General features: G+C 35.0%; 2 protein-coding genes across 2 annotated transcripts; both read right to left on the bottom strand.

Annotated features, from left to right (window-relative positions):
- Window positions 1–289: 289 nt before the first annotated feature.
- LOC114722071 (interactor of constitutive active ROPs 4-like) lies at window positions 290–4133 on the bottom strand. The gene is made up of 3 exons (XM_028907998.1): window positions 4111–4133; window positions 1716–1798; window positions 290–1443 (listed from the first exon to the last, which is right to left on the bottom strand). Exons 2-3 carry the CDS (start codon window positions 1727–1729, stop codon window positions 384–386), a joined length of 1074 nt encoding a protein of 357 aa, XP_028763831.1. The 5' UTR covers window positions 1730–1798; window positions 4111–4133; the 3' UTR covers window positions 290–383.
- Window positions 4134–9031: 4898 nt separating this feature from the next.
- Window positions 9032–12687, bottom strand: LOC114722070 (E3 ubiquitin-protein ligase DA2L-like). The gene is made up of 8 exons (XM_028907997.1): window positions 12244–12687; window positions 11910–11961; window positions 11786–11831; window positions 11561–11642; window positions 11309–11453; window positions 11120–11225; window positions 10553–10619; window positions 9032–9844 (listed from the first exon to the last, which is right to left on the bottom strand). Exons 1-8 carry the CDS (start codon window positions 12433–12435, stop codon window positions 9251–9253), a joined length of 1284 nt encoding a protein of 427 aa, XP_028763830.1. The 5' UTR covers window positions 12436–12687; the 3' UTR covers window positions 9032–9250.
- Between the last annotated feature and the right edge of the window lie 1554 nt (window positions 12688–14241).

Genomic DNA, 14241 nt, shown 5'->3' on the forward strand with positions numbered 1-14241 from the left:
AGTTCCATCTCTCACTAGCTAGCTTGCACAGGTCATGCAATTCTGACTACATCCACGATGATTCTAAATTCTAAATATTAGCTACACAAAATACCACAGAAAGATGCAGAACAGTTTGCAAACTGTTAATCACTCTTTCTTATCAGTTCAGCAAATCCCGAACCTTCCAATTTCTTAAAACAATTGACAGTGTCAATTTCAGAGATAAAATATAGAATGTCTGTGCGTGTTTGGTTTCACGTTGGAAACCCCCCCAAATCATATGATTTTAGTGTTTTCAACGCATAATCAAGCATGCACTCTACCTCTTTTAAAATTGACACTGACAACTTTTCAAGAAAGTTGGAGGATCAAAATCCCAATGAAATATAGTGAAAGGAAGATCACTTTTGGCCTTTCTTCTTCCACAAGTCACCAAACATTCTGATCCCTGAGCCCTTCTTCTTGCTACTTCCAAACCCATCATCCAAATCCTCAACAATACCAGGCGACCCAATAAATCGACCATTGTTATTGTAACCACCAGGGGTCTCAAATATGCCTCCAAAATGTTTATCCATAGAACCACACCTTTCAGAAATCCGAGGATTCATGTCGACGCCCCCCGCAAGAACAGCAGCTGCAGCATCTGCTGCTTTTCTCCATTGCTCTGTCTGAACCCTCAGCTTCTTCATCTCAGCCTCTAATGCCTCTTTTTCTGCTTCCACGCACTTCAATTTCTCACTCAACTTATCTCCATTCGCTTTACTTGCTTCCAATTCTTCCCCCAGTTGCTTCATTCTCAGGATCATTCCTTCTTCCATGGTTTCTGCAGCTGATACTTTGGATGTTGCTTCTTTCAATTGATTCTTCAGATCCTCATTTTCTTTACTCAGTGAGTCTGTCTCCTTCTCTTTCTCTTCCATCTTGGACTTCAATTCTGTTATCACCTCATCTTTCTTCTGTGTCAGATCCTCCATGGAAGGCTTCTCCGGCTCCGAAATTGCTAAAGGAGCAGACTTTTCAACTGATTTAGCTTCTTTATCTACTGGGACTTCAAAAACATCGGTCTCTTGGTTGTTATCATCATATTGGGGTACTGTGATTTCAGTTTTGTCAGATTCCAGGACATTCTTAGAAGAGGGAGGCTTCTCTACCTTCTTCTCTAGTTCTTGTTGAGCTTCTTTCTTAGCGGCTTCAGCTGAAGCAAGCTGGTCCTTTAGACTCTTCAATTCCTGTTGTGCTTGACCAAGTTGGGATTCCAAGTCAGCAATGCGAGTGCCTAGCTTCTTCTGATTGACTGTGTCCGATTGAGGTGTAGTTCTTGGAGATCGTCGGTCTCCTACTAGCTTTGGGCTTCGATCTGTGATTGGCCGGTGATGCTGATGTGGATCTGAGTCAGCACTTGATGTCCGAAGCTGATGTGACCCTCTAGGAGATTGCCTCTGTGGCACATCTGATCCCCTATAAAATAATAATATCAATGAAGCTTCATCCACTAGTTCGATCAAGCTCAAAACTATGCGGTAATTCATATTTATAAGTTTCTTGACTTAACATGTTAATTTAACTGAGAAAGCATCGCAGAAGGCATTTTAGAGTTTTTTATATTCGGTAGAGCCAACCTTTGGAGTTTAAGGACAGAGAAATCGGAACAGAAAAGCAACAAATTTTGAGAACATAAGTCGAAGTAGAGCTTCATGATACTTAAGCACAAGATTATTTAATCATCATACCTTGATCTTGGCATTTGATATGATCGGTATGGATATCACGGGACAGAAACTTCCAAGGATTTGTTCTATAAAAGCTTTCTTACCTGCTAAAGGATGAAAGAAACAAATGTGAAGTTCGAATGGAGAAGATAAACAAGCAAATATACAATTATAACTCTCTTGAACAGAATCTGCCTTTTCAGATCTCAGAAGTTTCAAGAGATATTAAAAAGAGAAAACACTATTTGGCAATGACCTTTTGATTTAAAAACATATATATATCATCAAACTTTCAATATCATGAAACTTTCAATATCACGAAGGAGCTACCTCACTAAAGAAGTGACTATTAAACTAAAAGTGAATTGATTCAAACCCAAGATACCAAAAACTTATCTTGAACTAGGAAAGACATGTGAATTTGAAAATAATAAATATCACGGATAGAAGATAAACAAAAGTAAAGCAACCCCACATCACACAGGTCCTGTGTCCCAACAATGGCAAGCCAAAAGTGCGCCTTTAATATAAAGCCAGGAGCAGAGAGAATACAGTGCCCAGAGAGTTCACTTTACTCATTTACTTTTTACTCAGCATAAATATTTAAGAGCTGTGCATTTTGCCTCTCTTTTACTTTTGAAAGTGACTGGTCCATTAACAGTAGTAAATGTATGAAGAATGGTCCCATCAATGGAAAGTAAAGACTACTTCAAGTAGTAATTCTGTACACTGTGAAGCGGGAATGAACCAGATTCATAAAGTCCAATCTGATTCTGCTAGCAAAGTTGTAACAATTCTTCCCCCCTTTTTACTGCCTGGTTTGGTAACTTTTTTACCATGTTTTCTAGGTGATGAGTCGAAGTAGTTGGTTCAAGTGGGTAAGGACTCGGGAGCCAAAAACAATCATTAATGCACCTAGATGCAGTAAAAATGTTACTTCTGTTACCAAAACATGGGAAGAAACATGAATGATTGTAACTTGAACAACCTTAGGAGAATCAGCAGCTAGAGAAGTTACTGGGTCTATGTAACTTAGTGATGAAGGATAAGTGGAATATTATAGGTAACACAATTATTGTAAGATTTCAAATATCAATATATATATATATATATTTCTTGAAATGACATCCCACAGGTGGTATGGTAATGTATCATTCCCTCACATAAATACTCTAATCCCTTTTACACATTTCTTTTAAAAAAAAAAAATCTCTCCAACTGCGTTATAGAAACAATAGCATACAATTCTGTGAAAGGTGTAGTGAAGTTGATAGCACAAATCATCCCCCCCGGGGGGGGGGGGGAGAGCAAGAGAAAAGGCGATATTTCCTCTGAACTTAGGGGGAAAGAAATTTATTCTTGTATGTCTTGAGACTGAGGATACTGATTCCTCATCTGCTGCCAAACTCTTTCTACATTCGGATTTTTAAGCAGAATATACTCTGAGCATAATATATAATCTAAGTGTGTAATGAGTTCGAATCAGAATCAGAATTAAGTTAGGGTTTTAGTTAGAAACAGAAATAAATATTTGATTAATCACATTTTCAGAAGCATTGAATGTGTGCGAACTGCAAAGCTGGGAAAGATAAAGTAAAAGCAGATACGCATGCATACATGTTGTCCTTGAAGACGAAAAAGGTATATCAATCCAATAAATAACAGCGCACTAGCATGTGCTTTGCTAAAATAATAATGGACTAAAATAAAATACAAGCATCCATATCTTATTATATCAGTACGATAGTATCAAACTTATCAATTTGCTCAGAAAGGTTGCGTCCTATCAAAGTCTCAAATATATGGACAAAATCACAGAAAATAACCACAGAACGTAAAAACTGTGTAAAGTTAAACACAACATTAACAAGAAGAATAATGATTCTTTTCAAAGTTAATCTCATGAAGTGTAATTACTCTAGTTAAATTTCTTAATAATTATCAACTTTTCAGGAAAGTAAAACACTATCGCAAGAGTTGAAAAAAAAAAAAGAGTTACATTTGAAAGGTTTGGACTTTAAAATGTGTGTGGGGAAGGGGAGAGGGGGAGAGAGAGAAAAGATAGACAAATAATAAAAGGGATTCGCAAAGACAGTGGTCAACAGTGCAGGCAAGAAATGAAACAATCTCATTTTCTGGGGATCAAGTGGATCTTGAGATGATGTTGATTCATCAACTGCGTGTTCATGAGTGTGTTTGGCTGGCTAGAAAAAAGTATGGGGCAACAAAAGGAAAATGCAATAGCCATGAAACTTTTACACCTTACAAGGAGATTCAAACATAAAAGACTTGCACAAGAGAAACAGCAAACAACAGAATGATCAAATGTAAGGCAAAGCCATAAGCTCGAGATCTAAAAGCAACTTCAATACTAACAGGCCCCAAGAACAAGCAGGGTATAGTCTAAGGTTCTCACCTTTATGACTGTATCTGCATACACAGAACAATGGTGGGATAGCTTTTGATTTCAAACGAGAAGAAGAAGAAGAAGAAAGAAGAAGAAGAAATGGGATGGAATGCCCAGAAGCTCACAAAGGCTAGGAAGAGAACAGAAACAGGAGACTAGAGAGGGAGAGAGAGTGGAGTTTGAATGATTTTGAATTAAAGCTGAGGGAGAGAGAGTAGCGGCTGGTATTAATGAGGTTCAAAAACGGGAAGAGGAAGAGGACAAAAGGGTAATTTGGAGAGTAAGACACCCAATAATTAAATGTGAAAATGTTAACTTGGAAATCCAACCTGTATCTTGCACAGTGCACATTAGAGCTGCTTGTCTTCTTTTTGTCTCTTTCCAAAATTCAAAACCTTTTTATTTTCCTCAGAATATCTTTGACATTTTCCTCTTGTTTTATTCCCACGCTGTGTGGCTGGTTGCATGCATTTTAAAGCTTAAAACTTTTCCCATTTTCAAAAAATTTTGTCAGTGAAATTAAGCCTTAATAATAATTTAATGCTTTCGAGTTTCAAGTTTGAAAGTTCAGTTGAGGACAATGGACATCAAATAAAGAAAAGCGTTTTCTGACTCTGTTTCTTTCTCCACTTGATTTTTTTCTGTCTATCTGCCCAAATCCTGTCAATTAATATGTCCACGTGCCTGACACCAGAATCATCTAAGAATGAGTCTGTATAATATTAATCTTGATTGATAACTTTAGCTACTTAATCATCATATATATATCTTCCCTTTATAATCATGTAATTTCAGGGAATAAACCATAGCTTAATCATGTTGTAGTAATAATGGAAAATACAGACACTCGACAAGACTGAAATCTTGGTGATCCTGCGAATCTTATAACCAGTTCTAAGGTGGATATTTAAAAATATATATTATGAGAGATAAGACTATCAAAATGCTAGTACAATATAACACAATACTATAGAACATTTGTGCGTAACAAGGTGGTTTTAAATTACCTTAAGTCCACCTACTACCATATAATTTTTTTGTCACTACTATATTCCAAGCAAACAATTCAAGACTTTGGATTCATTATTCATTCACTGAATTAAAGTCCACCGAATTATTATTATTATTATTTAATTAAAGAAAGGGGCATTTTTTGATGTAAATAAATAAACATGTGTCCCCAGAGCATTGTCCTTAATATAAGATACAGGACCGAAGACGTGGGGGCCACACATTTGAAGTACTATAATCACTCCAGGGACCGTATGCCAATTGCCAACCCAAATTCTAAGTTTTTTTTCCTTGTCTTCATCTAAACTTGTTGCTCTCATTTTATTGTTAATGAGAGCGTGCATGACTTTTTGGTCTATTTAGTTGCAAATTATTAAAATAAAAAATATTTTTAAAAATATAAAAGCCTCTTGTTACTTTTTTTTTTTTGGGGAATCACCCCTTATTTTTATAACTTGGGTACTAAGAGTCTACACTCTACATGTGAGTTCAATATATTTATAACAAGTTATTTCTCTGGTCCTAAATATAAGATACTCCTTCGGTCCTTATTATAAGACCCAATTTGACTTTTTATTTGGTCCTAATTATAAGACCCAATCCATTTTGTCTCTTATATTTATGCATTTTTTTTCCAAGATAATCCTTCTAATAATGATAGTTTTAGCCAATATACTTAATTAGCAAGGATATTTTAAGAATGACAACACTTATTTATTATAAATAACCAACTTAACTTACTTCCTTAATTTTCTCAAATAAGTCAATTGGGTCTTATAATTAGGACCGGAGGAGTATTTATCCTAATATGTATAAAGGTTTTATGTTTAGAACTGGAGGAGCATATGGTTGATTAGTCATTAATCTTTTTGACTTGTTTGCAATAAACGTTGGCAAAATGATTTTCATTCTAATTAACTTTTACTGATCAAAATTGAGATAAAAATTAATTAATATAACTTGATTTATATTTAATATACTTTTTTCTTAAAAAATAATAACAAAAATTAGTTTAGAAGGTTAAAATATGAGGAAAAACTAAAAGCTCAACCCCATAAGCTAAAAAAATTTCTTTATCTTTAAAATAACTTTTAAGTAAAAAAATCAGTTATCCTTGAAATCATCTCAAACAACTTTTACGCAATGTGGGATTCTATCTTTTGGTTAAAATTGAAGCTATAAATTCTTAATTTTTTTCTAGAATTTATCTGAGGAGATTGGAATATGGCTGAGATATTTCAACTTGTAAAGTCTCTCATGGTATTTAATTTAATTTAATTAATTGCATGAAAGACAACGTTGGGTGATGATGGCGGATGCATGTGGAGTAGGAAGAAATGAAGGGAAGTGGATCTGATTTATTAAATAAAATTTGTGAGAAAAGAGACAATGCATGTGAATGTTTAAATGTTTACGATACTCTTCAACCACTTCATGCCCCAACCTCATTATTAGTTGACCCTTTATTCACATTCTGGCCATATCCCTCCATATATATATATATATATATATATATATATATATATAATCAAATGGGTTTAATTATAATAATTGGATCAATCATTGGTATTCTTAAGCAATTTGTTCATCCCTTATTATTGACCAAAGAAGTTGATCAATTTCATAGCTTTGTGCGGTGAAATATCAAATCGAAAATCATGATTTTGACACAATGATGCACTCACTATATTAGCTGAGAACTTGAGACCCACAGGACCCAGCAATAATATCGTATTTAGCTTTTTATGGGAACTTTGAATTTGTAAAAGAGTGGATTTTAATTATCAATAAAATTTCTTTAATTTTGAGATGATGATGAGCCAGTCTATTATTGACATATGAGAACTATGTCTACTTTAACCTTTGATTGGGAAAAAAAAAACTCTAGAAATGATATATTACTGATATGACAATAAGTACTATGGCTTTATTTTTCATGACGCTTAAAAACTTACTTCAAAGTCATTAATTTAGTTGTTTAAGAGTAAAATTCTTAATTTTATTTCTATTAAGATTAAAAATCAGAGAAGATTTTTGTGGGTTACTGTAAAAATGTTAATAGTAAAAGATAATATCGAACCAAGAACTGTACGTTAAAAAAGGTGGAAAATGAAAGACTTGCCAAGCCTTTCTTTGTTCTTCGTTGACAATGTCTCTAGAATTGTGGGGTTTAGTTTAGGCCGAAAAACTAATCCTTTTGACTGTAACTTTCCTTATTCTCCCCTTTACATGATTTATGACCGCGTTGAAATTAAAGAGGTTTGGAGTAAATTGGTCAAAATCTCTAAACTTAATACTACCTCCGCTCCTAATTATAAGAGATAGTTGACTAATTTGAAGAGATTAAGGAAATAAGTTAAGTTACTTATTTGTAATAAATAGGTGTTGTCTTTCCTAAAATATCCTTACTAATCAAGTTTATTAGCTAGAACTATCATTATTAGATAGACTATTTTGAAAAAAAAACATAAATATGAGAGACAAAATAGATTGGGGTTTTATAATTAGAACCAAAATAAAATTCAAATGAGATCTTATATTAAGAATCGGAAGTAGTACTTTCTTTTCTTTGCCTACGGAGGATTGAATCCTATGGGACTCAAAAAAAAAATGTGGGTGGAAACTAGAGTACAGAGAAAATCACTTAGCAAAGGCTTTTTGCTCTTGTTTGCAATTCCATCTGGGAAGTTACATGCAGCTAGCTCTACTAAATGATGCTTCCTTTGACTAATCGATAGTCTTCTCAAGCACCAAAGGAATCTAGATGATATCAAGATCCAATCTTTGAAGAACATTTGCGCTCCAAGAATTTCAGTTTTGAGCGATTCTGCTAAAGCTTTGAAGCTCATCAACAATAAACACTCCCAGAATCACCTTGCTTATTCATTCAATTTCAATCACAGAGATTCAGAATTTTAACATATGTGATTGGATTATTACCTTCAATCATTTCTCTGGAAAAGCAAATAGATACGCGAATTGGCTTGCTCATCAAAGACCCCTGTCTCAACGATAACACCATTATTCTGTTCAACCCCCTGTGGGTTGTATGGACTCGCTTTTTAGCATATCTATGCAATGAGCTACTTGGTTGCTACTATCTCCGGTTCTAAATATAAGAGCTAGTTAATTAATTTGAATAGATTAAAGAAATAAGTTAAATTAGTTATTTGTTATAAATAGGTGTTGTCTTTCCCAAAATATCTTTGCTAATCAAGTTTATTGACTAAAGTTATTATTATTAGAAGGACTATCTTAAAAAAAATAAATAAATATGAAAGACAAAGTAGATTGGGTCTTATATTTAGAACCAAAATAAAAGTTAAATAAGATCTTATATTAAGAACTGGAGGTGATATCTAATAATTCACGTAAAAATTTTAAAGAAATCATGTAACATATACTATAATTAAATAATTTAGTAATTTCTTTAATCTCTATAAATTAGTCAACTAAATCTTATATTATAGAGTAGAGTGAGTATTAAAAAAAAATTACATTATCAACGCAAGTCTCTAACATCATAGATTAATTGGCTGGACCAATCGTTCAAATTTCTATAGCTGAATCTTCAGATGATCATCTGTTCAGAATTTTAACAGATTTCCTTAATATATTAAACTGATATTACAAATAGAAATTACCCCCAAATAAAAAAGTTTCGGGCAAAGTTGAAACTCATTTGAAACTTCATCTTGTTTATATAAACCATCGCCTCTATTAAACCATTAACTAATGAGCATTAGGGGGGGGGGGACAAAATAAATGGGCCAAGGCGATGCCTTTCCGTCAGTTTTAATCACGTGCAGTTTAAATTTCTTTCTTGTTCTGTAAAGATTGGCATCCAGGCATGAGTGAAACTCGGGAATATTATTTACAGAAACCCAATGAAGAAAGATCAGGAAGGGCAAAACATCAGTTATAGAAAAAGGCATTAAGCAACTATAACTGGAATCATCTCATTTCATTTGATCTCTATATACGTGTGGGAGGATCACTAAATGATCCTCCAATAAATTGCACAGCCACCTTGAACTTCGCTCAAACTCTCAACCCAAGCTTCCACTAGCCAAACAGATATGGCCAGCATTTTCTATTTATAGCACAAAAACCAAACAAACAATCCCATGAACAAAATCTACTGCCAAGAAGAACCCTGCCCACTTGACACGGCTCGTGCCTCTGCTAATGAAACAGCCATGGCTAGCATCATCTGCTCCTCAAAACTCTCCGGAACTATGGGGTCTGTGGCGTTTGCAATGCTTCCATCAGTGTCGTCAAGCTGTCGTAAAGAAAGGCTGGAAATGCTACTGCTATCTTCTGTAGCAACAGAGCCTCCATAGCCGATTGCTGCCCCAGCCACCTGTGCAACATGACCCATCCCCCATTCACCATGACCCCTAGTCATGACCATAGTTTCATTCGGTGGAATCTCATGCAAGTTGTCTGCAGGCAGATAATTAACCGAGTCTCTATCCAGCCTGCTATATAAGCCGCTGGCTTCTTGTGGCATGTTGAAAGATGGTGTATTTCCATTTATGGAGCTCATAGATGATTCACCCCCAACTTGCTGACGTTCTGCAAGTGCAGCAATGGCACAGGCAAGGCCACCGGATGGGGATGATGATGATACATTCTGTGGACCCAGTGCAGGTGAAACATAGTAATCATCAGTTATGTATTGTCTAGAAGGAGCATAAGGAGGATATAAGTTTCTCTGCCTGCCATTTTCCTGTAGTATAATGTGTGTGTGTTTTGGTCAGCGCATAAGTTGATATATATTGTCATTAAAAAGGAAGACACAAAAGGGACAGAGCAGGATCTCATGATAAAGACTTCGGTCTAAGCTGACTGTACACGAACTTGGAAGTTTAAAAGCCAATCATCAATGAATTAAGAAGGCATACACTTCTGAGGCTGGTATATATAGGAATTAGATGCACATAAATTCTTAGTCATTACTATCTTTGGTCCTAAATAAAAAAACTAGTTTGTAGTGTTGGAGGTGGTATTATTTAAAAGCTAATTGTTTAGGGATCAAAATTCACGAGTAAAGAAATTTATGCACCTAGGTATTTATTATTGTTGTTTAGGAAAGACCAACCCAACCAGTCACCTAAGGTCAATCAGAATAGCTATTTACGTCTTGCATCCCTAATCGCTTCAAACAAGCAAAGGACAAAAAGAATGCAACACAAATAGTATAACAAAATATTTCACTCCTCGGGAAAAATTTGCTTGCACTTTGTTTATGTCAAGGTATTGCTGTACCTGAGCAACACCAACAGAAAAGCAAATATTCCCAGATTGATTTGCACCATTGAACCAAGAAAAGAATGTGACATATGTTCATAGGTTTCGTATTTCAGAACCACTTTTGCAGAGAAATTCTCTTTGAAAAGACATTTCACTACACAACATACCAAACATAAGTTCTCACCTGGATGGAAAGCCAGATTGCTTCCATGACCATTATGTCCTCGAGATCAATATCAAATTCATCATCCCTGCAATATTTGCCAATTCAAAAGTTAAATGCATGAAAATCAAGAATATTGAGGCATTATTGCCCACACGTCCATGACATGACACAGATTTGAATGCTAGAGTGGTAAAACAGTAGAAGAAAATAATTCAGCCACAGAAAAGAAATGATGCTCCAATACTAAACCAAGAATGTCTGCGGGTATTTCTAACAAGTTACCATCATTTAACATGCTAAAACTACAACTTTTGTCATCTATTATAATCATGAATCATCATTCAACCTGTGGAAGAGATTATTGACTCGAATACAAAGATTCACTTCAGAACAAATCCGTAAGTACTATTGGTCTTCATTGCATATATACAAATACTTCATAAAATAAAGAATCTGGTATATGCTCACAGTTCAAATATCAGAGAGAAAATGCATCACACAGAGTCATTATAAAAGAAGTCCTTTTTTTTTTTGGGGGGGGGGGGGGGATGAAACAGCTATGGTCATGAAAACTAAGACACCTACCTATTGGCCCTAGCAGCTGGTGGTGGTCTAACCATTGGGGCGGCACAAGAATCTTGCGAAGCAATGATTTCCTCACCTTCAACAACAGATATTGAAGATCCAGCCGCTATAGAATAGAAAGAAAAAGTTTGTTTATATTGCTAGGATCGTTCATAGGGATAAAATGTAGTAGTCTGGTAGAAAGACTACCTGCATTTGAGCTGTATCCAACGTCCATGGGAGCCACATTTTCATTTGAAGAGCTTATTTCTTGTCTTTTATTTATTCTTTCCTCTTCATCCATCAGTTCCTGCTGGTGCATTCTAATTTTTGCCTCTATGACACGCTGTTCTTCCTAATTTATTAAAAAGAACAAGTACAACTTAATTAGCTTATTCATTGTCAAGTATTTCAGAAAATACAGTGATAAACAATATTTAATGAATATGGCAGATAACATACAATCTGTTCCAACCCCTTCTCTTCCTTTGATTTCACACCACGGTACTCAACAGCATAATTTGCTGTTTTGCAGAAGGGACATCTTACATGGTTAAGGAAAACAATTATCTTACAACTAGAAGACAGAAGCAACCAAAAAAAAAAAAAAAGAAGCACATTTTACAGACAGAATATATGAGCTGTATCATTTTGTATTGAAGACGAAAATCTGGTGAAGCAGGATACTGTGTAGGCCGAGTTGAATTAGGAACTTTCATCTGCAAAAAGCACTCTGGTAAAATAAAGAAATCAGATTGCAAACAACTAATATTAAAAAGACATATTCTAGTGAAGATAAGCAAATAATTACCTGTGCAGATGCTCTTCATGCAGCATCTTGAACGGTTTAGACTTGGATAATACTAAATAGACAAAAACATGATAATTAGAAAAGTCACATACAACTTCTAAAAATGGAATAGACTTCCATGGAAAAAGGAAAAAAAAAAGAGGTTTTTTTGGGCCTGAGAGTACAAAAAAGGTTGGAAACTTGAAATATTCTATCCTCCATCAAATTTGCAGTTCGAAAAGAGATTTACCCAGTCAAGAAGTCAAAATATTAAAGTTTTGATTGATACAAATGGGACAGCATCAAAAAAAGGCAAATAAAATCTAAGACTGAAGGAAAAGAACATGAACCGCACCAGAAAGCAAATCGGGCACTCTTCACGATCATGAGTAGACTCTTCATCTCCGGGATAGCAGGGGGCAAGCTTTGATTCGAGTATTAGTTTTCTCAGCTTCTTATGATCCACATCTTTATGATTATACAGGCCCTGTGGCCTAGTATATTTTTCATCTACCACTTGTCTCCTCCTCCCAAGTTTATTACCCATCCGAAAACTTGGTACTTCTTGGATAAACAGTTATTTGAATTCTCCAACAAGACGAAACACCATAACAAATATAGCAATCCACTCTGTCAAACGTTATTCACTTGTACATTTGACAAAGGCATCCATACACAAATTAGACTGTATTGATGACGAAATAACAATGAACAACATTCCTAACCCTTTATACACAACAATATCAATCAACAGGGTGTTTTCGTTCGTTTCCTTTCACGGAGATTGTTGCAGAAAAAACATCCCAACAGTCCTGCAGGGCATGAAGAATGCGACAGATAAGCAGAACACTCAATAAAATTATCACAAGGGGAAAATCCTTCGGCCCACATGTCAACAGAGCTACGCAAGAGTCAGACTGCTTTTATGTTCCACAATTTTAATGTCAAGAGGCATTAAGAGGCATTCCTCCATTGGTGCCAAAAACTAACGAAGCAAACATCAAATGTAAAAGAAAGCGGGTAATCCTAATTTGACTTTCCAAGACAAGACAGAGAAAACTAACAGAAGCGACTCATTGCATACTAATTTCAGATGAACAATCAATCACAATTACAACATCAAGAACCCTAATTTCCACACTGCAGAGCTTAGGAATTCAATGGCCACAATTGGCAAAGTACAGAGCCAAGATCAAGGGAACGTAAAGAAACGCAATAAAGCGGGAAAAAAATAGGAATAGTGAAACTATAAGATTGGGCGTAACTTCCCAGTCGCCACCAGCTGTAACAAGCATATATTTGGGGGCAAAAGAAAAAAGACAGTAATTTTTTACTTTTCAGGAGGGAGAGAAAAAAGAAATGCGTCGAGCAGTAGATAAAACAGAAGGTTGCAAACAAACAGCGAAATGGACAAAGATTGGAATTCGGGAAAGAACCTGAGAGAAGGGGGGGAGAGAGAGGGAGGAACTCTCTGCAGAGGAAAATGAAGACCGAGAGATTTGTTCAGAAGAAGAGGAACACGATCAGAAACAGAGAGATTTCTCGTTCCTTGTTTGCGATTTGGTTTCTTTTTTATATAAAAATAAAATAATTAAAGAAATTTGTTGCTGTTCCTTTCGGCTTCTGTGCTCTATCCGACGGAAACTTAGCGACACAGAGAGAGAGAGAGAGAGATTTATGTACGTATGCGAAGCAAGGCACGGACGGTGGAGTAGTAGACGAGGAAAGAATCAATGTGGACCATACCTTTACGCGCCCTACCGCGCGTACGTTCCCAGTTTAATTTGAAAATGCGGCGTATTTGCATGTTTATTTCGCGTACAACAAAATTATTTTTAAAATTATGAATGCCTTTTAAGTTTTAAGACTCGTATGAAGCTACTCTGTAATTATTAACACGTCCACATGAGTCAATGTAAAATTTTTAAAATTTTATTTTAAAAAATCTTACAACGATTCCAAACATATACTCTCCTTAGTTTTAAATACAAAACTCATTTTGATTTGTAAATTAGATTACAAAATAAACTTTACATTTAGAATGTGTTAAGTTTCTCACCATAAATACCAAAAAAAAAATCCCTAAATCCTAGATTCCAAACTTATCCAAAGTATGCATACCTATTATTTGATACGAGGAAAGTAAAAAGAAAGGAAGGGAAAAGAAAATTTTAACGGGTTCTATTTCAAAAATTGAAAAAGTGGAGTTTTGAAATTTTAATCAAAAGAAGAAGTAATACAAAAGAACAATAAAAATTAATTAAAAACATTTAATTTTAGAGAAAATTGTAAAAAAAGACCTTTGAATTGTAAAAACGCAGATAGGAACTCTTGATAACCTCATTTTGGTTTT

The sequence above is a fragment of the Neltuma alba genome, unplaced genomic scaffold, assembly GCF_004799145.2.
Source record: "Neltuma alba isolate B1F8T4 unplaced genomic scaffold, ASM479914v2 tig00012081_pilon, whole genome shotgun sequence".
Taxonomy (NCBI): domain Eukaryota; kingdom Viridiplantae; phylum Streptophyta; class Magnoliopsida; order Fabales; family Fabaceae; genus Neltuma; species Neltuma alba.

Excerpts from the sequence above, each read along its gene's own strand:
- LOC114722070 (XM_028907997.1), bottom strand. The coding sequence starts at position 12,435 with ATGGGTAATAAACTTGGGAGGAGGAGACAAGTGGTAGATGAAAAATAT. Across the intron at positions 11,832-11,909 it reads CATGAAGAGCATCTGCACAG|AGTGCTTTTTGCAGATGAAA; the intron begins GTAATTATTTGC and ends TTATTTTACCAG. Across the intron at positions 10,620-11,119 it reads CCAGCTGCTAGGGCCAATAG|GGATGATGAATTTGATATTG; the intron begins GTAGGTGTCTTA and ends CAAATATTGCAG.